Raw genomic sequence first — 27,357 nt, 5'->3', positions numbered from 1 at the left:
CACAAGAGACAGCTATATCAGGGTCATGTCAGCAAAATCTTGCTGGCATAAGGTGCATGTATTTTTAATATTCCTCTTGATAAAATATTTACATCACTGGCCCACAATTTTATTTACTTATTTTATAAAGTAAAGCAAAAAATGTCTATTTTTATATGTCTTACTTTTTTGCTACATTTTCCCAAGAAACTGGTATTCTTGTTTATCAACATCAGAACTAGATAGTTAATATGAAAATAAGGCATTTTAAAAGATGTAAATAATATCTTACAAACAATATAAAGTTCTAACAAAATAGAGGAGATATATCATATTCTTAATAGTGCATTTTATTATGCACAAGCTAGTATTATCCTAAATCTCTGGAAAAATTATCTAGTCACTCTTTGCTCTCTGGTGCCATTTCCATCAGTAGGATCATATGATTTACAAATACTAAGAGATAGATTTTGTCTTAGACTCATGACAAAGATATTTCTGTTGGAAGATTTCATGTCTCCTTCTCTTTCCTACTTGTATTAGAAGAGTTGTAGCAGAAGCACATTTGTAGGTGATTAAAAGTCATTTGATTATTCCCTAATATCTTATCTGTGAATGTCTATCTTTTTAAAGGAGAAAAACTTGACCTCAATGACCTAAAACATGCACTTAAAAATATGGGGATTGTGCTTTCGGACAAAGAACTGAGGAAACTCCTGAAAAACTTGCCCGTTGATGGTAAGTCATGCTACATGTCTCCTGCCACGTAAGTCATGCCACGTGTCTCATTCGAAGCAGCAGATACCTTCCAGGGACCTTGGCTCAGTGAGTCTTTGCAAAAATTCCATAAGCTACTGCCAAGGCACTTTTGGCTTGACAGTAATTTGCTATCACCTCCTCAGACACCATTTGAGAGTCATTAGCACACTGTCGCCTGAAGATTAGAGCAGCAACAGAATAAAAGACAGGGTGTTTTATATATCTTTTTAAAATAATTTATTTTCATTTTGGGTGCATTGGTGTTTTGCCTGCATGTATGTCTGTGTGAGAACGTCAAATCCTCTGGGACAGGAGTTACAGACAGGTGTGAGCTGCCGTGTAGGTTCTGGGAATTGAACCTGGGTCCTCTGGAAGAATAGCCAGTGCTCTTAACTGCTGAGCCATCTCTCTAGACCCTATATATCTTCTTTTTTGCAGCATGGAAGAATACAATTCTTAAATGGCTGTAAGACCAAAGAATAGATAACCTTATGAGAATGAAAAATATTTGCATTTCAAGTTAGTGTGGAGTAACCTTGAAAGGTCACTGTTAATGGCACCTCATTAAAGTACATCCTGCTACAGTCATGTCATTCATAATGCTTTGCTGGTGCCTCATGTCAGTGGTTCTAGGGAGCTAAATTCTGCCTCTCTTTACAGATGATGGAAAGGTGTTTCAAAACAGATTGCTAAGAAATGTGAAGGATAGTAAACGTGAGTAGGAACAAGTACAGCAATTGAACTGCCCTCTGCCATTGAGTTTGCATTAGTACAATGTAAAGACTTATTTTGCTTCTTGGAGAATATCTTTTCCTGATAATAGTTTGTATTCAACAAGGAAGCTTTCTGCTGCCTTGTATTTTACAAACTTTCCCTACAAAAAAAGGTTATAAGAATGGAAATGCAGAGAGAAAGCAATGGTAGTTGCTTATGGTGTTGATCCTGGCACTCCAGAGGCTGAAGCACAAGAATAACTGGAAGTTTACTGTTAACCTGGAGTATGCATTGAGTTCCAGGCAGTCCAGACTACACAGAGATACTTTGTCTCAGAACAAAAGAAGTCTGGGGGTTAGGGGAGGAAAGAAAATATAAGATGAAAGGGGGTCAGCAAGATGGCTCAGAGGTGGGTAAAGGTGCCTGCTGCCGAGCCTGACAACCTGAGTTTAAGGTCCAGGAAACATGTAATGGAAAAAGGAAAGTGGCCTCCATACATTGTCCTCTGACCTCCACTTGCACACCATAGTAAACATATCTATGAGAGTGATACACAGACACACACACACACACACATTAAATAAATAACTCTTGGACCTTTACAGGGTATCTTAGAAGGGAAGAGGAAGAGGAAGAAGACAACAAAAGGAAAGAGGGGAAAGATAATAAAAAAAAATAATCTGAAACCATTTAGGAAACAAATTAAATCATTCTCTCTCTCTCTCTCTCTCTCTCTCTCTCTCTCTCTTTCTCTTTCTCTCTCTCTCTCTCAACTTTATTGACTGGTGCTCTTATGTAATCTCTGCCCTAGCTCACATTCTCGTGTGTAGATACTTTTAATAAATAAGTAGATTAAAATTTTAACCCTGCTCTTAACCTTTCAGATTGGAGTTTTTTAAATGCCTATTATATGTAGTTTGGGGGTTTTTTGTTTGTTTGTTTGTTTTTAAGTATTGGAACTTACACTGGACTATGGAAACATTATCTTTTTCAGCACATATTAAGTAGTAAAGTGTGTTAGTTAAACATCATAGCATGCGTGCACTTTAGAACACTTAAGAACCATTTCACTCTCTCCGTCTTCTTTTGGCTTCACCAGAAGGGAAGGTTGATGTGAATAATCTGGATGCTGCTTTAGAAGCCCTGAACATCAAGCTCACAAAAGAGGAGCTTGACATTGTGAAGGGTGCTCTGAAAGACGGTGAGTGGCACAAGAAGAGCCTGCCTGCCTTTAAATAGAAGTTGAGCTTGCAGGATTAACTATGACTGCTTTGAGGTTCCATTCACTCTTAGTCCAAAAGAAATTTTTAATAGCTTTCAGAAGAACTTCTAATGAAACAAATGAGACATGTCCTTTTTTTTTTTTTTTTTTCATTTCAAACCCATAATCTGAGCAGGCAAGATGGCTCAGTGGGTAAAGATGCTGGTCACTAACTGTGAGAATGTAAGTTCAGCCTTGGGGACCCACATAGTAGAAGGAGAGAATAAATCCCACAGGTTGTCCTTTGACTTCCATATGTGCACCTTGCTACATGCACACTACCCACAGACATGATAGATAGACAGACAGACAGACAAGATAGATTAGATAAATAGATAGATAGATAGATAGATAGATAGACTAGATAGACAGACAGATAAGATAGATAGATAGATAGATAGATAGATAGATAGATAGATAGATAGATAGATAGATGATGGATAAGATAGATAGATAGATAGATAGATAGATAGATAGATAGATAGATAGATAGATAGATAGACAGATAGATAGATAGACAGATAAGATAGATAGATGATGGATAAGATAGATAGATAAGATCGATTAGATCGATTAGATAGATGGGTAGATTAGATTAAATAGATGGATAGATTAGATAGATTATATGGGTAGATAAAATTTTTAAAAATTTACAGTCCTTCAATTTCTCTCTCTCTCTACATCCTAGAGTAGAGTTGGATACCAGTGATGAAGTAAGGGTTATTGTTTGGCTTTACAAAAACAGGATCTGCAGCCTGATTTTTCAAACTGTCCTATAGCTCACTGATAATGACACAATGTAATTTCTTTCCCTCCCATCCAACCTCTCTTCCTTTCTAGTCCATTTTTTTTAAGATTTGTCACTGTAACAAATAAATTACAAAGCAACATTCTGCTGCTAGTCTTTAACATGTGCATTAATTGGGTGTGATGGTGCACACCTGTAATCACAGAACCTAGGAACTTGTTTCCAGGTGGAGAATTGTGAGTTTGAGGTCAGGCTCAGCTACATTTGGTTTCCCTTTCTCAGAAAACAAAAATGGAGGGATGGAGCGGTAACACAGTAGTCTAGAGCACCTGTGGCTCCCAGGGAGGTCCCAGGTTCGATTACACACACACACACACACACACACACACACACACACACACACACACACGGCTCCTCATAACCATCCATAATTTCAGCTCTAGGGAGTGCAACACCCTCTTTCGGCCTCTGCAGGTACCAGGCATGCATGTGGCCCACATATGTACATGCTGGGGGAAAAAAAAACACTCATAGATATAAAATAAAATAAATCTTAAAATTAAAAAATAAAATGTCCTGGGGCTACAGGTGTGGCTCAGTGAGTAAAGGGCATGCCGGGCTAAGCCAGCCACAGCAGCAGTGTACTCCTGTGAAAATAACAGAGGAAGACACATGGCATTATTAGTTATTATAAGTAATTGTTAGTGTTATTAATTATTAGTAGCAACTAATAATTACTTGATTCATTAATGTAAATAACTCAATTGGTATTATTATTCTTAATGATTAATAATATTATTAGTAGGTTATTGTTGGATTATTAGCTATTATTAGTAATGATAATAACAGCTCATAAGAGTAATGCACATAGCATACATTTTAGACCCATGATCATTCTGAGAGGCAGTTCACTAACTGATTTCTAAAGGACCCTGGTAACTGGAATGAGAAGAGGGAAAGGAAAAACATCTGTTCCTTAGACACTTGTGTAGTTTTTAAAATTCTACACAAAGTGTGTATTATAATTTTGACTTGATTATTTTAACTTAAGGTGAATACAAATGATACAGTGAGCTAATGGCTAGCCTCATACCAAGCAGTTGGCTTGAGCAGTCAGTAAATTGACCACTCCAGTGGTCCCTGCTGCCTCCTAACAAACATTCCTGCTTAGCATCAGCCTCTTCATTTCTGTCAGCCTGTGACGATACAAGATAACAGTCTTTGCAAATATTGAAAAAGCCATGACTTCCAGAAGTAAAAGAGAACAGCTCAATTCTAAGAAAAGCTACTTAAAATACGTCTACAACATACTTTTACAAATAATTGAAGAATAAAAATATTACTATTTTTGTTTTGTTTCAAAGCTCCAATAAATACCTTAGCAAAAAAAAAAAAATAGATTTTTGCCAGAAACTCACAAGCCGACACTTCCAGAAGTCAGTATTTGTTAACTTTTGTACTAAGGAAGATTTGTCCTTGAGGACAAAGGGTGGCTCTGGAGAGAAAGGAGACAGACCATAGGCAAAAGGAAGTTTGTAAAAGTACAAGGGGAAACCCTGTGTTAGGATGAGGTGTTTAATTTTAATTGGGCATGCTAATTAGGTGAGCCAGAGGGGGCTTTTGATTGCTGGAGTTCAGTACTTTGATAGCTGGAGCTCAGTAGTCAGCCTCAGGAGGAAGAAGTAGGCAAATAAGGGAATAGTCCTTGGTGGCTAGCTTTAGGATGTAATCTGACAGTTTCAGCAGGGTAGAGGGGATGGGAGAAAGGGGCAAGGCTTGCCAGAGCCATGTTTGCCACACTTGAACTGGCTACAGTCCCTTCACTAAGGATTACAGCTAGAGTCATAGCTTCAATTGTCGTGTGAAACAAGTTTACTTCACAATTTGCCTTTTGTTCAAACATTTTTAGAGTGTCTTTATTTATTGTCTACTATTAAATGTCAGTTTTCATCTTAGTTAGATTTATTTTCTTGATTATTTGGTACATTGCTAACCTTAGCTCTAAAGGATCTCCTGAGATGTACAGCTTTTTGAATCTCTATTGTTATTCCCCACTGCTTAACTGATCAGGCCAAAAGGAAGTTGAGCTGAGAAAATTGGTGGATCAAATAGAATCAGTTACAGGTAAGTGGAAAGTTAGCAAACAGATATATCTATAATTTATTTTGTAGGAAAATAATTTTATTCTTGAGCTAGACATTTTTGGGAGAATACCAAGTAATAAAAATACACTCAATCTTCATCAGTAGGAGGGGAGGCCCTTGGTCCTGTGGAGGTTTGGTGCCCCAGCAGAGGGGGATGCTAGAGCGGTGAGGAGAGAGTGGGTGAGTGGGTAGAGGAGCACCTTCAAGAGGCAAATGGGAAGCCGGGTGTGGTGGCGCACGCCTTTAATCCCAGCACTCGGGAGGCAGAGGCAGGCGGATTTCTGAGTTCGAGGCCAGCCTGGTCTACAAAGTGAGTTCCAGGACAGCCAGGGCTATACAGAGAAACCCTGTCTTGGAAAAAAAAAAAAAAGAGGCAAATGGGATTGTAAGACCCCGAAACTAGGGAGACTTCCACTCAAGTACCGGGACCTCAATAACTCGAGAGAAAACCACACCTGATGCAAACCGCAAGAGGCTTTATTGTCAGCTAGCTGAGGGCAAACTCTTTTTGCCTTTAAGTGCAGGATTATATCATCTGAAAACATGGATAATTTGAATCCTTCCTTCTCTGTTTATATCCCTTCTTTCTTTTTCTTGCTTTATTGCTCTAAGTGTCAAAGACCAGCTTTGACACAACATGTAAACTGAGGCAGGGCGTAGAGTCGGCGATTGATCACTCAGCAGACTTTTCTCTGAGGGGACAAAGCTCGACTCTCTGGGGCCAGCAAGAAGCTCTTTGGGTCCAGCAAGAAACTCTCTGGGGCCTGCAAAAAGGGTTAGGGAACATACATATGCGCTCACGCACATACACACACACACACACTTGGTGGACTAAGCAAACACTAACAAGCTCCAATTATTTTACATATATCCATATATACACATATTTGATGCATGGAGCAAGGCTTTGACAACTGTATTGTTTCTCACAGCTTATATATACCAGCAAAGTTTTCCAAACAGTACAAAAATCGCAATTTGGTTACATTTCTATTTTTCTTTAAGTGAACAATTACAATGAGTATATGTAGAAAAACATGTGTCCCCCCCCCCCCCCCGCATATCCTCACATGTTCAAATGTTTTATGTATTATGGTTGAAAAACAAATTATTCCCAAGAACCCACATACATTTGTAACTAAGCAAGTTGTTGCAGATTAACAAAGTGTAATAACAAAGTGTAATAACAAAGTATAATAACAAAGTATAATAACAAAGTGTAAGCAAGCAGGATCATTTCCTGAGCCAGTTTTTCTTAATGGCAGGCTGCAATCTGCAGTTACAAAGAATGGATAGATTATTTTATTATTTATCTTAAAAATAATTTTATAAATATCTTAAAAGAACCATAAATCTAAACTTTTCTATAAAAAAAAGTCAGTCATTTCTACTTTAAATCCTTAGGGCAAATATGTACTCATTAACAATTTTTTATTAAATCATGTCAGGAAACTGAGGGCAAAAATGGGTACAGGAAATTAATCACCCCTTGCTCCAGAGAGGCACGTCAGCCAGTACGAGTCTGGCTGCCACTGTTCCTGTTCCCTGACCTCAAAAACTCCCTAGCTCAACTGTCAAGAGTGTGCCTTTCAGGCTGCAGAGATGGCTCAGTGGTTAAGAGCACCAATTTCCTTGTTGAACAGATATAAAATCCTCTATGCAATACTTTCAGTAACACAGTAAAAGATCATATACCAGAGGTCCTGAGTTCAATTCCCAGCAACCACATGGTGGCTCACAACCACCTATAACAGGATCTGGCACCTCCTTCTGGTGTGTCTGAAGCATGTGCCTTTCTGAACTTCAAATTGTTCCCTAACATTTTCTACATCAAAGCCACTAGCAAAAACATCTTAACCTAACTTCACTAACAAGATGTAGCTCCCAAACTCTCTCTAAGGATGGTGGGTGATTCATTAATCTGCTCTGGCAGCAAAGCCGGAAAAAGACCAATCCCTCTTATTCTAAGTGCCAGGGGCATGTCTCCATAAGGGGAACTATGTGAAAACTATAGAGTTTTCATACAACTCACAGATGAGGAGTGACGTAATGACCCCAAGGGCAGCAAGCAGAGCTGTGCTCAACCACAGCATGAAGTCCTCAGGGCAGACACACCGTCCTCGGGGATCTGCCTCTCAGAGGCACATCCATCCTCAATGTGCTAACCAGAGGACTACATTCCATGAGTTCTAGAGTTGTTTTGGAGTTCCTTTTGCATGGCCCCCAACAACTAAGATTTCAAGCACTACAATAAGGGTGAGTTGTGAGAGCGGATACCTCTGTCTCACTTTAATTTTAGGTTTTCAGTTCTTCCTTATTTGGTATGATATTGGCCACTGGTTTGTCACACATAGCTTTGGCTATCTTAAGGAAAAATCATTTTATCCTACTTCTCCCAGAATTTTTGTCATGAACACATGTGAAATTTTTTTCCTTTTTTTTTCTTCTTTTTTTTTTTAACATCCTGACCACAGTTTCTCCTCCCTCCTCTTCTCCCTGGCCCTCCCCCAACCCCCACCCCCACCCTTGCCCACCCCCACCCACTCCTCTTCTTCATTCCTTTCTCTTCCTTAAGGAATGTGAATTTTATCAGAGGATTTTTTTTCTTTTCTTTTTTTTTTGCCTGCATCTTTTTAGGTAACCGCATGATTTCTGTCCTTATACTATATATATGCCACACTATGCTCTACAGGTCACATGTGTTGAACCATGCTGGCACCCCTGGAATTAAATAAACTTGAATATGGCATATGATCTTTTACTGTGTTACTGAAAGTATTGCATAGAGGATTTTATATTTTCATCAAGGAAATTGATATATAACTTTCTTTTTGATGTTAACCATCATTATATTTCTTTCTGGTATGAGAATTGGGATATAATTGTACTCATGGAATGCGCTTAGAAATGTTCAGTTTTATTTTCTAAGATAGTTTTTATTTTATTTTTATTTTCTAGGGTAGTTTAAAGAGCCATTATATTGGTCCTTCTTTTTTTGTTGTTTTTTGTTGTTGTTTTTTGTTTGTTTTCGAGACAAGGTTTTTCTGTATAGCCCTGGCTGTCCTAGAACTCACTCTGTAAACCAGGCTGGCCTCGAACTCAGAAATCCACCTGCCTCTGCCTCCCAAGTGCTGGGATATTGGTCCTTCTTTAAGGATCTGATTGAATTTATGTGCTAATGCTTTTGGTCTTGGGGTTTCCTGGTAAGGAAGCTGACTGCTTCAACTGCATTGCTTGCTCCCTGTTGATCTACATGAATGGTTTATATTCATAGCTCAGCTTTGGTCGGTCTTATGCATCTAGAAACTCCCCCTGTTCAAAGTTTTCCCACTTCATCCATTGCAGTTTTTCTCAATATTCCCTCATGATCATCAAGAGTCCAGTAGTGATCTGCCTGGTCTTTATTTGTTCGTTCTATCTACCAACGTGGTGATAGATGTTTGTCTAGCTGGTCTATTTATTGATGATAATGAAGTACTGAACTCCTCCAGTATTATTATATATTGACTGTTGGTTTGGCAAGAGACTGGCAGGTGTATACAAATCATGCTGTTCTTACATGAATTTCTTAGACCTTAACTTTGGCTTACCAATATTTTGACAACACTATGTGACTCCATACTTTTAGCAAGTCCTATAATCTTATGAGGAGTTTTTATAAATCATTCAAATGCATTTAGTAAAAAAAAAAAAACAAAACAAAACCTCCCACTATAGTAGTAATAATAAAAAGATAAAGTTGCATTGCCCGCTGGTAAGCTCCCACAAGCAAAAATCACGACAATCTATTACAAAATACTTCGTTATTCTTGTCTTTGTTACCAGAGTCGAAGCCAACACTTCCATTTCCTGCCAGAACTAGACATTCCCAGATAAGACTTACCTACCTTTATTATGCATTGAGTGCAAGATCTCATATAATCTGTAATAATTAAGTAGTCCTTTCATGTGTTACCATTTTTATCTGTAGGAAACGAAGTTGATGTCACTAAGGTGGATAAAATGCTTGAAGAAATGGGAATAGAGCTTTCAGACTCAGAGCTGCTTAAACTAATGAACACCGTGCCAGTTGATGGTAAGTACTTTGACCAAAATATAATCCACGCAAGGGTCTTATTGTTAAACTGTGGAAATGTCTACAAATGTCTGTCTGCTTGCTTGCCAAATAACAATAAGTGATCTATGTTATATAGTCTTAAATGATCTTTACAGCCTGGCCAGCCCCATACAAATGTCCAAAACTCAGTACATAAAACTGTCGGAGTGCCAAGGTGCTACCACAAGTGGACAAGTCCACGTGACTTCATATGATAGATCATGATGGAACTTTAGACAGCTGAGAATATTATATAAAACTCTCTCAGGCTAGGTATATAAGCTAAATAAGAAACATACATACATTTTACTTTTAAATTTGCATCCATCCTCAAGGTATTGCACTATCTATATTTGAAGTATCCCCAAATCAAGAAAAGGCCAATGGACCTCAGGTTCCAGACAGCTGGATAAGGGATACTAATCTATCTACCTTAAAAGAGTATTAATGCCTTTTAATCCTTAGTTAGAAAACTGATAATTACACTATTATATAGTAATATGCTATACACTATTAGATAATTATACTATTGTAGAAGTTCAGTTGTATTTTTATTTTTATTTTTATTTTTTTTATTTTTTATTTTTTTTTGGTTTTTCGAGACAGGGTTTCTCTGTGTAGCCTTGGCTGTCCTGGAACTCACTTTGTAGACCAGGCTGGCCTCGAACTCAGAAATCCGCCTGCCTCTGCCTCCCGAGTGCTGGGATTAAAGGCGTGCGCCACCACGCCCGGCTTTTATTTTTATTCCACTGAACCATCTAATAGTTAGCTAATAGTATGTGAGGAAAAAAAGAAGGTAAGGGGTGGTCTACTTGGAAACTGAAAAGGTACCACAAAAGAAAAAAAATATGTGTTGTGGCATGTCAATAAAGTTAGAATAGTCCACGTGAACTGGGTATTTCTAGAAGGCAGGCTGGGGCTGAAAAAGAGAGAGACTAGATGGCGAGAAAAGAATTAAGCCAAGGCAAGTTTTCTCTGATCAGGGCCCATGAGTTTACTAAGAGACTGTGCTTATAAGGGGGAAGACCCGTCCCACCCCACCCCACCCCCACCCCCACCCCCACTCCCACCCCGCCAGTCCATTCTTGGTGCCTGGAGCCAGTCTGTGTGCAGGATAAGATGTGTCTCAAGGGTCTCTCAGCAGGTAGCAGAGTCTCGGAGAAGAGCAGCGGTAGTTGACATAACAATATAGCCATCTAAATTGGAAGGCTACACCCCAGGTGATCTCATTTTCAGTGGCAGCAAAGTCTGAATCTGCCTGCTTCAAGGCCGAGGGAGGCTACATCCACACAATCCACATAGTTTCATTATTGGTAGATCAGAGATGCCTTGAACACTTTACAAATAAAGTCTTTCTAAAATGACTGGGTTTTGAAGTCTAGTGTTGCCCTCCTGCGATCTGAACAGGTTCTTTTTCCTACAGATGGAAAGGTCTATCTGAAAAGGCTAATGGATGGTATGACGATCGTTAAAGGTAAGAGGGACACGGAGCCAAGCAGATGATTCCAAGACCACTCTGCTTGTCATCTACGCCATTTCCTTGTGATTAAACGGTGAATGTTCCACCGGACACTCAGATTACCACATACATCCATGCTATATTTTATAACATATATTATACTACATATTTTATACATATGTTATACATCCAACTATATTTACCCAGTAAATTCTTTCTGTGTAACTTGGAAAGAATGTCTGTGCCCTCGTGCAGTTTCTTCAGGCTTCGACAGAGGAAGAAATATAAAAATCCAAGTTTCACAGCGGTAAGAAATAGAATTATTATACCTTGAATTACCCCAGTCAGTGCAGAGGCTATTAACCTGACATTCATGCCAAAAGTGAAAAAGTAAAAATATGATGAAGGCTCCATGAAAGATGAAAGTGAAGGCACACAAGCATCCCCTGAGAAGCTGGGCAGGGAGACCCGCCCCCGCACGCTGTAACCACAGTCTCGGACAGATCCATACGCCATCTGACGACCGCTGATATTTTCACTTACTTAAAAGTCAGTAAAATTATAAGTCAGGAGCTTCCAAATGGGGCTCAGATCCCAGCACCCTTAATATAAGAGAAGTTAATTATAAATACAACAAAAAGCAAAGCAAAATTAATTAGAAACAAGGGGCAGATTGTCACCTTGCTGTAACTTTGTCACCACCAGCTTTCTGAGGTGGGTCTCTTCACAACGATTGGATGGACAAGCTCTGGCTCTCTGTTAGATTCTGCCAATAATTGTTTTCATTAGTCTCTGTTTTTTTAAATAAAAACAACAGGCCATAATCCTCAGGAACTGTAAGTTTCCTCCCCACTTGAGGGACACTAACTTTTGTTTGTCTCTCTCTTTTCACAAGATGGGAAGGTAGATTCCAGTAAACTGGGCACACTTCTGGGGAACATGGGTGTGACTGTCACTCAAAGGGAGTCTGACGATCTCAAAAAAACTCTGAAACTTGATGGTAAGAATTTTGACTATTATCAAGCACTCAAAAAAAGCTAATCGTAAAAGCTTATTTTAATATGTACTTACTTGGCATCAAAAAGGCATCCTGAAAACTTGAGCCCAAAAAGAAGATCACACCCTCTCTCTAGCCAGCTTCAAACACATTTTAAGTGCCCCCTGACACCCCACCCACTTACTCCAACCTAGCTCATTTCTACTCTTTTTCATTTCATTTTGAGACAGAGTCACTGTGTAGGCCAGGCTAGCCTGGAACTTACAGAGATCCACCTGCCTCTGCCTCCCAGGGCTGAGATTAAAGGTGTGCAGGAGGACATCTGGCCTCAATCTTTTCTCATGTAAGGTAGAGAGATTGGTGATACTCAAATTCCAATCCCCTCCTTGGCCAGCTCCTGAGCGGATGGCCTCAGTGTTTCTTCTCTAGTCTAACTGAGGTAAATCCAGTCTGTAAGCAGCCCCCTGACGTGGAATCCTCTGAGAAAGTCTGTAGTGGGCAATTTGAAGCATAGCTTCCTAATTGTGGGTCATGACCTTAATAGAGGGAATGTAAATGAGTATGGGGGTTGCAAAAAAGTGGTGGTGGTAAAAGATTTCTAGAGGCTAAGTAGGAACTCAAACTCACACGTCATAAGCCTGAGGTACTCTGAGCATGCCTCGTGGAGCTAGCTTCACCAAGGAGCAGTTCTGGTTCTGTGCACCGTGGGTGCTCTGTACCTAGGGTGTGACCACAGCAGCAATGAAAGCTGTCAGGAACACCTTGGCACAGACTGAGACTCTTTGGTGTGAACTGCAGTGGTTTCGCCGTAGCATGCAGTGGATCTCCGACACATGGCACCTGCGTTTCATACTATACTTTATGTGTACTTTCCTTTTATTTGTCAGAGCGACTTTAATTACATGTGAACTGGGAATTTCATATTTCATTTCAATCAATCCACTTATTAAAAGTTTGGGGCACTTTTTTTCCCCTTAACTTTTAGTGATACGTCTTGCTTTAAAGAATACTTTGTCCATAGGACTGAAGAGATGGCTCAGAGGTTAAGTGCACTGGCTGCTCTTCTACAGGTCCTGAGTTCAATTCCCAGCAACCACTTGGTAGCTTATGACCATCTATAAAGGGATCTGATGCCCTCTTCTGGCATGCAGGTGTACATGCAGCAGAGCACTTATATTAAGTACATACATACATACATATATACATTCATACATACATAATATATATTTTTAAGAATACTTTATCCGGTGTTACGAACATTACTAGCTACTAGCCTGCTTGCAAGCCTGTCTTTGGCTGAATGCTCACACCTGCAATCTTAACATCTATCAAGACAGAACATGAGCACTTGTGCATGAGTCTTCCTCAGACCCTATTCTAGACCACCTCCACCCCAACCCAAAAGCAACTGGTGCTCCTTTCCCCACCACATTAGCTCTGCTTAACGAGGAGGATATTGGGTAGTAAAATAGCATAGCATATGTTCTTTTAGGAAGCCTGTCTTGCAGCAAGACAATGACTCCAAGAACTAAGTGGCACAAAGCAACTGTCATTGCTCTTTTTGTAATTAGAAATTCAGTAGGTAGGGAATCGAATGTGACTGGGTAGGTTTGGCTTCTTCTGACCTGTAACATCTGGAGTTGGCTTTGGAATCATCGAAAGTTCATCCGTCACGAACAGGACTCACGTGCTAGCCATTGGATCGGGATTGGGACAGACTCTGTTTCTCTCCAAGCAGACACCCCATGGGTTTTTCATGCTTCAGCTCGTTTGTACTCTCCCCTCCCCCCCAAACACACACACACAGCATGAGTGCTGAGAGCCACGTTAAAGCACCCTTTAACAGACAGGGAGGCAAAAACTGCATCCTTTATGGGACGTGACCATGTGACTGCAAAGTCGCATAGTTCTGCTCTACTAAATGTTATCATCAGAAGAGCTGCAAGACCACACTCTAGTCGGTGCAGCTTCTTGGTGAGGAATGGATCGGCCCCATCTCAAAGGTTGCATGTGGCATGAGAGAGAGGTGTTACACACTTTACTATCACGTGTGAAGCTGCCGCGGACATTATACAGACAGTGTGGATGTGAGCTTTCTTTTTCTTCGGTTAAATGTCTCAAGAGTGGAAATACTGTGCCACAGTCTTCGGTTTTATAAGAAGTTGAAAGATGTTTTCCAAACACAGATATACCATTCTGTACTCCCGTCTCAACAATGCTGAAGAGTTCCATTTATCTTCACCTCCTTACTGGCATTTGGTGTTATCAGTTTGGGGGCGGGGCGGGGGAAGGGCGGGACGGGGCGGGGCGGTGACAGTGATACTGGGGAGCAAACCCAGGCTCGCATCTGTGCTAGATGAAGATGTTACTACTGAGCTAAGTTTCCCAGCCCCTGCTCTCAGGGCGTGGACATTTAGTCATCCTATCCCAAAAGGCCTTTAACTGAAATTTCTCTAATTAATAAGGATACCGGGTGCTTTTTAAAGTACTTATTTTTGTGCCCTTTTTCTCTCTGTAGGTGAAAGACAATTTTGCTTTACTCGGTTTCATTTAAAAATAAATTTAAAATCAATATTCTTAACTAAAACCTGTAAAACTGACTATGGTCAATATACATGATATATATGCATAAAGAGTATTAAAAATAAAGACATTTTCTCAACTGTCCTATTTGTAAACACCAGAAAACTAAATTAGGTTGCAAAGTACATTTTAGGTCAGTGGTTCTCAAACTGTAGGTTGTGACCCTTTGGGGGTCGCATATCAGATATCCTGCTTCTTAGATATTTATATTACAATTCATAACAATAACAAAATTACAGTTATGAAATAGTAATGAAAATAATTTTATGGTTTGGGGGTCACCACAACATGTGGAACTGTATAAAAGGATCGTAGCATTAGGAAGGTTGAGAACCACTGACTTAGGGTGTGATCATTTATGTGTTTGTATTCTTGATTGGTAAATAGCAGTTGTTACAGTTTTACTCAAAGTTTAAAATTCTCTGTGAATACCAGCTTATTTAATAAGGATCCTGTTCAAACTGTTTTTGTCTGCTGTAGATGGTTATTTTAGTCTGAACTTACGATTTCCTCCTATGTTCGTCAGACCGGTCCCATCTCAGGCAGGTGTTTATTCATTGTTACCATTTGGACTTCCATTTTATCTCTTCACCCTTGAGAAGGACACAGCAAAAGCCTAAGTTTCCTTGAGCAAATTTGCAGTTGAGCAAACCGACTCCTTAGCTCAACGTCGCGTTCACAGTGTCAGAGTCATATTCCTGTCCGAACTGTTTGTGTCTTACAGAAAACCATAAAGCAGAAGTAAAAAGGGTGATAAACGAAGCCAAAGTCTTCACAGGTAGGACATCGCTAAGACATTTTTACTTTAACGATGCATTGTGCTGTGCTTGGATTACCCACCCCCCCCAACCCTATTCCATCATAAGTTTGTTAATGCTCATCCTTAAGATATTTATAATGAAATTTTTTTGCATCCAACTTTCCTTATGCCTTTGGCTTTGATTTAGAGTTCAGCCATACAAAGAGGTGGTGATATTTAATAAACGAATTATATTTTTTGTGGTTTCTGACAAAAGCATGCTTATTCTCACTAGTGTTTTAGTGGAGGCCTTGGATCAGCTATTTACAAGTTAAGAGGTCTAGTAGTATTGCATTTATATTCTCTCCCTCCTCCCCTCCCTCCCCCCCTCCCTCCATCTTTCTCAGCTGTCTTGAGACAGAGTCTTGCTATGTACCCCAGGATGACCTTGCACTTACTGTGTAGTGGCAGGGTGGTTTCAGACTTGAGATCTTTGTGCCTCTGCCTCCCACATCACAGACACAAGCATCCTTACTAGTTCTGGTTTCTTGTCGCCCCCCCCCCCCCTTCCATCTTATCCTTCTTTTGCCAAGGCTTGTCCTCTGCCTCCCTGCAGCCACTCTCCCTTGGTGCTTCACCCACCTCTAGGCCCTGGGAGCTTTTAGAATAATTGGCTCTTGTTTAGAATCTACATAAATATCAATGTGAGGATGATGATGATGATATTTCAGAGGATTAAAGTGAGTCCAGCTGCTTTAGTCATAATCGTATCTAGCAGCAATGGAGGAAACCCAGGAAGGCCTGACTTAGGGGCCCATTCTAGATCGTGATTTTCTTCTGGGTTAGGATGCCTTTTTGCTAAGAGGCTCAGAAGGCCATGTTCCGGAAATATGTTTCCCTGTCTTGGGAATGTGTGAGAAGGTGACTGTGGGGATGAATGTGAGCCAGCATTTTCATTATTTCGGATCCAAAAATTACCATCTATCAACCATCTTTTCCTTTTCTTTCAAAGGGCAGAAAGTTGATACAAATAAACTTCAAAGTATTTTGGAACGCTATGGTATTAATCTCAATCCTGATGAAGTAACAAAATTGCTGAACTCGTTGCCAGTGGATGGTAAGCATTAGCATCTGGGCTCGTTAGGTAGTTTAATTTTCTGTCTATGTAAAGAAAATCCCCAAACTAAAAATGCTTGAAAACTATTAGAACAGAATGGTGATAACAAATAAAATCTCATTAGATTTTAATTTTAAAAAGTCATCAAGTCTTTCAGCTACCAAGGCTACCAAAGTCCTTCGCTGGATTTGTTTTCTAAAGAGAGAGGAGGTGGAGTAGAAGGAATGGAAGGAGGGTAAGCAAGTAGAGGTGGGGAAGGAAGCAATAAGAATAGAGGGGCAAAAGGCTAAATAATGAGGCTGCACAGTTCTGCAGGGATAAAATATGTACTTTACTAAAAAGCTGATTTTATAGATTGAGGAAGGGAAGGCTGAATGTTTTTAACCACGCGTGGGCATGTGTGTCAGACACATGCATACATGTGTGCATAGAATCCAGAGGACAAGCACAGTTGCCATCCTCGGTCTCTCTGTGGTCTGGGGCTCGCCCGTATGGGTAGCCAGGCTATCCCTTAGGTTCTGGGGATTCAACTGGACTCTAGTGCTTGGAGGCAAGCACTTCTGACCAACCGACACCCACCCTAGGCCACAAAAAGATGGATTTCTTGGCTTCATTCTTAAAGAAAAGAAACAAATCAAGGGAAACACAAAGTATACTCACACCCATAACTCAAAGACAAGCACACGGTATTTTCATGGATTTGTGCTTATGCTTTTAAGACATAAAATGATTGGTTAATTGATAGGTAATATTTCTGTTTGTATTAACTTATTTGTAACTTTTCATGGTGTTAATATGTGTGCTGACCATAGAAAACCTTGGGGATGCAAATTAGCAAAGATAAAAGATAGCCAGTCCTTCCTCAAATCTGTGCCTACTGTCAAAACTTGGAAACATGTATTCTCGCACCCTGTTTATAAATATGTCTTTATTTTTTAACCTTAAGACCCTTATAGATAAATCTGTACAAACAGCCTAAAGTCTCTAGAGACTCAGTTGTGAAATGGAAGGTATTTTGTTTATGTATCAAATTTCCTTCCAGAGAAGTTATAATTTCAACACCCATAAGCAGCAGTTAAGAACACTATTTTCCTCATTTATAATATAGGAACAAAGGAGGGTTGTAGACATCTCAATGCTGTTTCACCATGAGTTTCACCCACGTACCCCACTGAAGCCAAGCATCTTGGTTTGTGTATTCTCTGTGTATATTTGAATGCTCTTTAGGTAAAGGCTTTTAAATCCCTTTTTCTTTGAAGTAGAAGTTGTGTGCTATCTTGTGACTCTTCTCTTACAGATGATGGAAAAGCTTTTCAGAAAAGGTTGTTGAAGGGTGTGACATCTCTGGATGGTAAGGAGCAAAGTCAAAAGGCCTTTAAGACCATTGTACTGTGTATTACTGTACCCTTACTTATGCCAACGTAGATTCTACATCTTCCAAGCACTTCCCTGTGCTGGAACTGTTTAGGCTTCCTTGGGTAGTCCCACATTCGGGCCCCAAGGAGAAACTGTTCTTTTAACTAGAACAAAAAGAAATGAAGGGTAAAGTCTCTCACCTAAAGATTTAGGCCAAAATAGAAACCAATCACTTGCAAGCATGTGCAACAAAGATAATTCTTGTTCTACAAATTGTCAGTCAATGTTAACTCTCCTTAAGATGGTTCAGGTAGTTTGCTTGTGCCCAGCATAAGAACTGAGGGAATTTCATTCTCCTGTTTATTGAACAACACAGAAAGTTTGGTATTTATCTTAAAATAGTAATTATAATATCAGGAAACCAATGATTTTTAATTATAATAAAATGCATGACTGTCATTAAGGAGAATACATGCTAGAACAGTATAGCTTCATAATCCATTTTAGACTTGTTCCACTTTAATGCATTTTTTTTCCTGCCCTCTACTTAGAAGCCACTGTTGATGTCGACAAACTGGATACATTTTTAGAAAACATGGGGATTGAGATCACTGAGAAAGAATTCGGGGATCTAACATACACACTGACGGGAACCTGTGAGTGTTGTGAGCAGCTCCGGGGGTGGGTGGGATGCTGGACCAACCTCTCTATGTTCTCCAGACTTGAAAACAAGAATTTCTCTAGCTAGACTTTGAAAACATCATAGATGTTTCAAAGGCTTAGAAAAAAATTCTGAATCTGAAGTTAAGAAAAAAAGTCTTAAACTTTATCGCTATTAGTCTAAAATCCAGTAATCCAGTTCCTTCCCCTATGAATTAAAAAGAAAGAAAAGAAAAAAAAACCGATGCTGCACAAGATCAAGCCAAGACTTTAAGTTGGAGGATGATAGGTGACTAGAAACCAGAGTGAAAGGTTTGAAGGAAGAGAACCAGTTCCCTGTTTCTCCCAAGGTGTCTGATTCCCACACCTGCCGCTTTGTTGAAAGATACTGTTCGGAAGTGCAGTGTACAATTCCTGTAGACAAATATAAAGTACTCAAGCTTGGTACCTTTAAGACTTCTTTCTTTTAATGTCACCCTGTATTCTCAGGTGTGTATCATGCCAGAATTATCTCCCTCCCTGCCTTTCCTGAGATCATCCATTCCTTCCCCCAGAAACAGTGGGTTAAGTGTTCTTAATGGGATTGTATAGAACGCAATAGAAAAGTTCAGACATATACCACATAGGCTACATAAATTGGTATGTTCAAAGTTCTTAGTGTTGCTTACAATAAGAAAACAATTTAAACACAGTCCTGAGTTATAGTAATTAACACTTCTAACCTAGGTCAGCTGGCTATTCCACACCCTTTTTCTCTGGGACGGGCTCATTTACTTACTGCAGTATGTTTAAAACGTCGCCTCTTTTTTACCTCAGACCTGGACTTACAGGTTTCAGTCTAGGAGAGTAAAGTTTTTATTTGTGAATAAGACAAATAATTGGTCTGATAATTTCTAGTCAGGAATCATGAAATGAAATATTTACCTTAAAACTTTTACTTCTGTGAAAAAAATATAGGACCAAGGTCATGTTAATTTAATGCAGACATATTCTTTGGGGGACCTTCTGCATAAATATGCTCATTTGTCATTCCCAATTTAACTTGGTTTTAAGAAGGGCAATGTGTTTTTTTAAGTTCATCTGAAACTTGCAGTCAAGATCTGTCTGGATTTTAATTCTTCCTCCAATCCTCTCAGAATCGTCCATCCCAAATTCAACACAATAGTTTATCAGTTTGCCTTTAACCAAAGCCTTATAAATCTCCAATTTTTTTCATGGAGAAAAAAAAAACCTCTCTTTTCCATTTTTAGTTTGTCAGTTTATATAATGATTTAAAATGTCAATTTAGTTGAGGATGAAGCTACTGAACAGCAAGCCTAAAATCAAACTCCCCAGTTCAGTCTGTAAGAACACTCTATCAGTCAAAGTTCTCTAGAGGGCCAGAACTTAAAGAATGAAGGGGAATACATACATACGTACATACATATATACATAAGTATGTACATACATACATAAGTATGTACATACATACATAAAGAGAGTTTATTAGAATGGCTCGCAGGCTGTGGTCCAGGCTGTCTAGCAATGGAAGGTCCAAGAAACCAGCTGTTCAGTCCATGAGGCTGGAGGCTTCTACTGGTCTTCAGTAGATGATGGAATCCTGAAGAAGTAGTCTCTAACACCAGTGAAGACTGGATAGAGCAAGCAGGCAAAGAGAGCAAGCTTCCTTTGTCCATGTTCTTTATTTAGGCTGTCAGCTGAAGATTTTAGTTAATTCCAGATGTAGTCAAGTTGGTCATCAAGAATAGTCATCACAGATACAAAGGCATTAGTTTATTAAAAATGCATCTTATATTTATTAACTCACTCTGGCTGCCTGCCCAAGATCAAGACAGTCACGGAGAGGGATGGGACAATGCGCTGAGGAGCTACTGACAACTGATGGATGTTAAGGAAGTGAGAGTCAGTTTTAAGGCTCTAGCCCCTGATAGACCAACCATACATATATGGGCAAAACAAATTGGACTCAATGGTTTATTTTTTTTTAAAGGACATGAGCTTGAAAGGAGCAGGGGTGACTTCTGAAGAGCTGAAGAAGTAGAGGGTTAAGATGATCTAAATATATTGTATGCATGTATAAAATTCTGAAAGAATTTATAAAAATATTGTATTAGAAAACTGTAATTTACTAGCTGTGAGAGTTCAACATGCAGTCAGCAGTAATCTGAATGTAAGAATTCATAGTAAGACTTGAAAATAGTGAGGAATAAATAGATAGTTCTGACATTACTTTCTTGCCACACAAGAATGAGGATCTAATTTCAATCTCCAGAATTCACATTAAAAAAAAAATATATCCACAAGTCCAGGAATCTCTGGCCAACCACCCTAGCCTAATATGCAAGCCTCAGGTTGAGTGAGAGACCCTGTCTACAAAAGAACAAGGCAGGCATCTACTAAGGAGCAATACCTGAGGGTGACAGCTGACCTCCACATATCCACACATGCATGTGCATCTGCACATACACAAGCACCTGAGTGAATGCACACCCACATGCCACATACATCACATTTGCACACTCATATACAAAGAAGTAAAAATAAGGTTGACATCATTGGATTGGTCAAATGGACATGAGTTTAAAAGACCTCCTATATTAAAAAAAAAATCCTTATTAATGTACAGACTTTTCACCAGCAATTCAAACAACATGTAAAAGTAAATTTATTCATCCTTAATTCTTGATTTTTTTTTCTATTTCTATGCCACAAAAACTTCCCACATTCATTCAATATTCAACATCTTTAGGTGTTCCTACCTGTCATGTTTTCCACAAAAACAAATTATCATTCTTTATTATCTTTATTATTCTACCCTTAGCCCAGAGCCTCACTCATCGTTCCAGCTGAGACTACTTACACAGCCTCTGGAATGGTCTGATGACTAAGTTGTTGCCTTAAATTAATCCTGAATGAGATAGCCACGATGGTTTAGTTAAGATGTAAATATGACCTTGTTATTCCTCAGAACCCCTTCAAGGAACTAGAGAGGATTCACATGGTAACTTACAACTATCTGTAACTCCAGTTCTAGATAATACAGTGCCTGCTTCGAGCCTCCACAGATTCAGGCATGCACTGTGGTGCACAGACAGACATGTGGGCAAAAATAGTTTTAAGAAAAAAAAATAAACCCCTTCAAATAAGAGAGAAAAGGAGGAATGAATATAATCAAAATATATGATATACATAGTAAAATAACAAAATGAATCCTATTATTCTGTAAAATTAACATATGCACTTTTAAAAAACTTAAAACCGCCAAAGACCCCCTCATAGCTTATAGACATTGTGGTGGCTTGAGTATGCTTGGCATAAAATGGAACTCTTAGGAAGTGTGGCCTTGTTGGAGGAATTGTGTCACTGTTGGGATGGGCTTTGGAGGTCCCTTGCTATGCTCAGGCTCCACCCATTATGGAAGAAACAGTCTTCTTCCTGGCTGCCTCTGATCAAGATGCAGCTCTTCTCCAACACCATATCTGCCTGGATGCTGGCATGCCTCCTGCCATGGTGATAATGGGCAGGCCCTCTGAACCTGTAAGCCAGCACCCAATTAAATGTTTGCCTTTATAAGAGTTGCCTTGGCCATTGTATCTCTTCACAGTAATCAAAACCCTAACTGAAACAGCAATTGGTACAAGGGACTGTGGTATTGCTGAGATAGGGCTGGTCATGTTATTGTTTGGAGGAATGTTGATCTTGGGACTTTGGAAAGCAGTGGAATGCTTTAAGTGAGGTATAATGGGCCATCCTACTAGTTATATGGAAGATGGTAGTGCTGAGGGTGATTTGAACTGGGGGCGGGGGAGTGCTGCTGGCTCAAAGATTTCAGAGGAGAAGAATTTTAGTAGGTAGCCTAGAGACTATTCTTCTGATGTTTTAAGGAAGAGTGTGGCTGCTTTTCCCTCCCTTGTCTGAAGAGTCTGCCTGAGGTTAAGGAAAAGAGAATCAGATTAATTGCATTGGGACAAAAGGAAGTCTCAGAAAAGCCCAGCATAGACTTGTCCTCTAGTTCATTCTCATGAAGAGCATTTTGATCAAATGTTGAAAACTTAGGAAGGAAAAAAATACAAAATGTATGGTTCAAGTAATAAAGGGGCACCAGGAAGTGAAACGGAGTTGAATCCATTTATGTTCCAGGAAATAAACAGATAAAGGGAGTAGTGATCTCAGGGCAAGATCCCACCCAGCTAAGTTTATTGTTTATGTTTATGATTGAATAAGGAATATTTATGTCATGCTAGGTGTTATTACCTGGTTATTGTTTTCATTTTGACTTTTAATCTGAAATGAACTACAGTCCAGAAATGGAGGACATACTTGTGGTCCAGATTTTTTAGGCTGGAAGACAGGCATTTGATCCAGATTTGAGGAATAGTGGCCATGAAAAGCTTTGGCCCAGCTGTGGTGGTACACACCTTTAATCCCAAAAGACAAAGGCAAGCAGATCTCTGAGTTCAAGGCCAACCTGGTACAGAGTGAATTCCAGGTAAGAAAAGCTTAAGTCTAAACATGGTGGTACTGGCTTTTAATCCCAGAACCCAGGAGACAGAGCGCTGCTCATCTCTGAGTTAAAGGTCAATCTACAGAGCAAGTTTCAGGAAAGCCAAGCTTAGATAGACAGTTAAGAAGTTGGAAAACAGAAAGCTAGTGACAATGTAATAGAACAAGGGGACCATGTTCCAGCTCCAGCAGGCAGCAGAACTCAGCAGCTTGAGCCATATGTCTCTGACTTTAGAGTCAAGAATAGAAGGGACTACTGAAACAATTGATGCTGGTTAGCTGGAGCTAAGAAATTAGCAGTGATTAAGAAGAGTCCAGCATCACTGAGGTAAAGTCTTCTGGAAAGTGTTTTCTGGGAGCACAAAGAAGCTGTGTTCTGGAGATAGCCAAGGTGTACCTCGTACTGCAGCTGGACTTGGAAATATGTAAGAAGCACCCAGGTGGTACTGGTTTTAAAAGGATGAAAGGATCATTGAGAGCAGCTGAGGTTTTGTACTGTGTGAGGCCATTGGTGAAGGTGCAGCCTCAGTTGCAGTTGGCAGACCAGGACTGAAAGGCTTGCAAGAAGTTGTGGCTTGGCACCATGAAGAGAGCCTATGACAGGCTTTTGGTGAAACCTAGTCCCTTTCATTCTTGACTCTAAAGTCACATGGCTGAAGCTGCTGAGTTCTGCTCCTTGCTGGAGCTGGAACATGGCCCCCTTGTTCTATTGCATCAGAAGACACAGCATGTTGGAGATGCCATTATCATGGGATGACCACCAAAAATAGCAACAGTAGTGGAGTAGACTCAACCAGAGCCTAGAATGCCATAGAGGGTGAAACAGGAGAAGTGACCCAAATGCTTTGGAGGAGCCCAGAAGATCATGTGTAGATCCCAGACATTGGAACAAGAAGCTGTGAAGTTGCTGGCAGTGGTGGCGCAGGCCTTTAATCCCAGCACTTGGGAGGCAGAGGCAGGCAGATTTCTGAGTTTGAGGCCAGCCTGGTCTACAAAGTGAGTTCCAGGACAGCCAGGGCTATACAGAGAAACCCTGTCTCGAAAAACAAACAAACAAACAAAAAAAGAAACTGTGAAGTTGAAATTGCCTTGGATATCCCAAGATGTTAGAGATGCCAGAGCTGTGGGATGCCTGCCAAGGAAAGCTGCTAACAGGGACTAGAACCAACCAACGAGAAAGAATTGTGTTGCAGTCAAATTATTTTGTTTAATGTAAACTTCAGGGACTTGAGATTTCTTTCACTTCCCCCGTTCTTAGATGCAAGCAATAATGGAGAGTCTTGAGCACCAGCCATTATGGAGACCTGTACAAACCTGTCATCTGCTTTGACTCATCTTTCCGCTCCTCCTAGGGCAGTGTTCATTCAAGCCGGATTGTACAGCTTTAGTTTAGCATGTATCATGGGCGGGAGCTCTTGGTTGTTCCTTTTCCTAGTTCACTTGCTATCAATTTCTCATTATAAAAGCAGCATAATGCTACCAGCAGTGGTCTTCAGTGTATAGCAGAATGTATTATCAGCATTTCCAAGGGAAATGTGGACTTAAAAACAAGATGCATCCAAAAACCTTGAGAGAAGATCTTACCTACAGGAAGAAGATAATGCAAACCATCTCAGTCCTGATAGCTATTAATGGAAGAACTATCCACGGAGGTCCAAAATTATACATTTTAGGACAATTTTGTTAATGATGTCGTCAAGTCTGTAATTCATCACAGGGGGAGGGGTGTGGGTGGGGATGTCCCATCCTGGAATGTTTTAAAGTGAGACAGAGAGTCTGTGACACAGAGTCTGACACAGGTGTAGCTTTAAAGCTCTGGACATTCTAGATCTCTAACTATACTGAATGCTTGTTGATAGCGTATAAATAAAAACTAAAGACTTTCTTGATTATTCTGAGGGTTAAAAGCTATTGGCTTAACCGATTAACACCTCTAGCCCTAATGGCTGAGGGTTAAGTACAGTAGCCTTGTTCTATCTCCACAGGAACTGCATGGCTCTAACTCCCAGCCTGCAAGTTGAAGTAGCAGGAAGAAAAAGGGACACTTTGAAAAGTGGTTTTAGCCTTTATTTCTAAGTTCTCTCTAAGAAGTTTCCTAAGAAAGGTCTTATCTAAAAGGTTCTTCTCTCTTTAAGGATCTTTTCTCTAAAAGAGTTCTTCTCTGCTCTCTTCTTAACTTGCTCTTTCCTCCTGATCTGATGTAACAATAACACCCTTACTCTCAATCCCATGTCATCCAATGTTACTGCCCATGCTTTTACTCCCAATTGCTATGCCAGGTAATCACTTCTAGTCTTTTGTACCTTTTCTAGGGGAATCGATCACTTGGTTTACCCAAGCATCCCTCTTTTATTTGTTTGTTTGTTTATTGTTTCTTACAAAAGTTCACCAGACAAGAAGTTCAAACATAAATTCAAATCATAAATTGAAAAGGAAGTTTACAACAGACAATGTTCACTTGCATATCTATTAAGAGTAATTATCTGACTAAACATTCATTACCTGCTCAATAGGTTCACTGAAAGTTAAAAACCGTTATTTTTGTGACTAAGTAATTTTGTATAGATAAACTCAGCCAATATATTATCTTCTGTCATTGCACCTATTGTAAATTGTTAGCTCCCTTTTTATGACCTTTGGTTAATTGTTTTACAACTTCTTGGAATGTGCTCTAAGTTGTAGATGCCTGCTTACTATCTCAAAAGCAATTAACTCGTGACACTTGATGACTGAGTTCTCATTGCAGTTTTGACATCAGAAAGGGCTTAACAGCAGTCCTATTAGAAAAGATCTTAATAATTACTAATATAATTTTAGAAATTTTTATAGAATCATTAGCAATTAAGAAATTGTCTCTTTGTTTATATAGCATCACTACAAGACAATACATCTTCATTGTTCTGCAGAAATCTGCTCAAAAGGGTGGGCTACAGACACTATTGCATATGCCAACAAGATTTTGCTGACAGGACCCTGATATAGCTGTCTCCTGTGAGGCTATGCCAGGGCCTGGCAAATACAGAAGTGGATTCTTACAGTCATCTATTAGATGGAACACAGGTTCCCCAATGAAGGAGCTAGAGAAAGTACTCAAGGAGCTGAAGGGGTCTGCAACCCTATAGGAGGAACAACAATATGAACTAACCAGTACCCCCAGAGCTCGTGTCTCTAGTTGCATATGTAGCAGAGGATGGCCAAGTCTGTCATCAATGGGAGGAGAGGCCCTTGGTCTTGCGAAAATTATATGCCCCAGTATAGGGGAATGCCAGGGTCAGGAAGCAGGAATGGGTGGGTTGGGGAGCAGGACTGGGGGAGGGGAAGATGTAGGGAATTTTCAGAGAGGAAACTAGGAAAGGGGACAGCATTTGAAATGTAAATGAAGAAAATATCTAATAAAAATAAAAAAATTAAAAAGGGTGGGCTAATACCTAGTGAATGAAATATATACTTAATAATAACAGGAAAATCATGTTAATATCAGGAATCTTTCCTCAGATGTAATCCCCTCAGCCTTGACTAAAGAAGCAAATTCGTCATTAACCTTATAGTCCATGGGCGAACTATCTCAGGAAGAGTACCTGCTAGCTTTTAGCTTCTCCTTGATGGCTCCTGGCAATTAAGTGCTGAGTGTGCTTGCCTTTTTCCGAGTTTGACTTTGTCAATATCTGAAATTTCCCTGTCTTACAGCTGATGGGAAAGTGAAACTAAATCGTGTCATGGAAAACCTGACTAGTATTTTAGGTAAGTAGGAATTTACTTAATTTTTATATGGTTTTTCTGATATCTCCTATGATATCTTCATTTTCTTGTTAATTTTACCACTTTAGCATTTTGTTAAACATTTTCCACTACTTGCTTTGTATCACCTCTGCTTTTGCAATAAAACACATGCCAAAATTTCAGATATTTCACATTTTAAACAATGACTAAGGTACTATCTAATTTTTTGGTGTGGGCCATCAACAACATTATAGTTTCTGGGCAATTGTATGAGCATTGGGTTATTTGCAAATATGTTCCCTTACAAGGAAGTAAACTTTGTTAAAGTAAGAGACAGCTCTATATTTCTAAATCGGATGCTTATTCTGTCCTCATGTGTTGTCTGTCCAGCCATGAAAGATGCTGGATGTGTTTCATTTTTCATAATTTGGATTCATTTGGTGGTGTTCTGTAGTAATGGCAACACACTTTTCTTAATAGTAGGAGAATTTTTGAGTCCTTACCTTTTAGTCCCTCTTCAAC

General features: G+C 39.6%; 1 protein-coding gene across 1 annotated transcript in view; it reads left to right on the top strand.

Annotated features, from left to right (window-relative positions):
• Positions 1-27,357, top strand: part of Efcab3 (EF-hand calcium binding domain 3) — a 418,970-nt gene that overhangs the window by 270,737 nt on the left and 120,876 nt on the right. The window contains exons 120-131 of the mRNA XM_085829216.1: positions 613-717; positions 1,399-1,452; positions 2,552-2,653; positions 5,532-5,585; positions 9,576-9,680; positions 11,125-11,175; positions 12,056-12,160; positions 15,465-15,518; positions 16,492-16,596; positions 17,894-17,947; positions 18,504-18,608; positions 26,803-26,856. Of these exons, the coding sequence (XP_085685342.1) occupies positions 613-717; positions 1,399-1,452; positions 2,552-2,653; positions 5,532-5,585; positions 9,576-9,680; positions 11,125-11,175; positions 12,056-12,160; positions 15,465-15,518; positions 16,492-16,596; positions 17,894-17,947; positions 18,504-18,608; positions 26,803-26,856 (948 nt within the window). The remainder of the gene's footprint in view (positions 1-612; positions 718-1,398; positions 1,453-2,551; positions 2,654-5,531; positions 5,586-9,575; positions 9,681-11,124; positions 11,176-12,055; positions 12,161-15,464; positions 15,519-16,491; positions 16,597-17,893; positions 17,948-18,503; positions 18,609-26,802; positions 26,857-27,357) is intronic.

This window comes from Mus caroli, unplaced genomic scaffold, assembly GCF_978045245.1.
Source record: "Mus caroli unplaced genomic scaffold, Mus_caroli_1 scaffold_13, whole genome shotgun sequence".
In the NCBI taxonomy this organism is placed as follows: Eukaryota; Metazoa; Chordata; class Mammalia; order Rodentia; family Muridae; genus Mus; species Mus caroli.
This window is presented reverse-complemented; position numbering and strand designations above follow the sequence as displayed.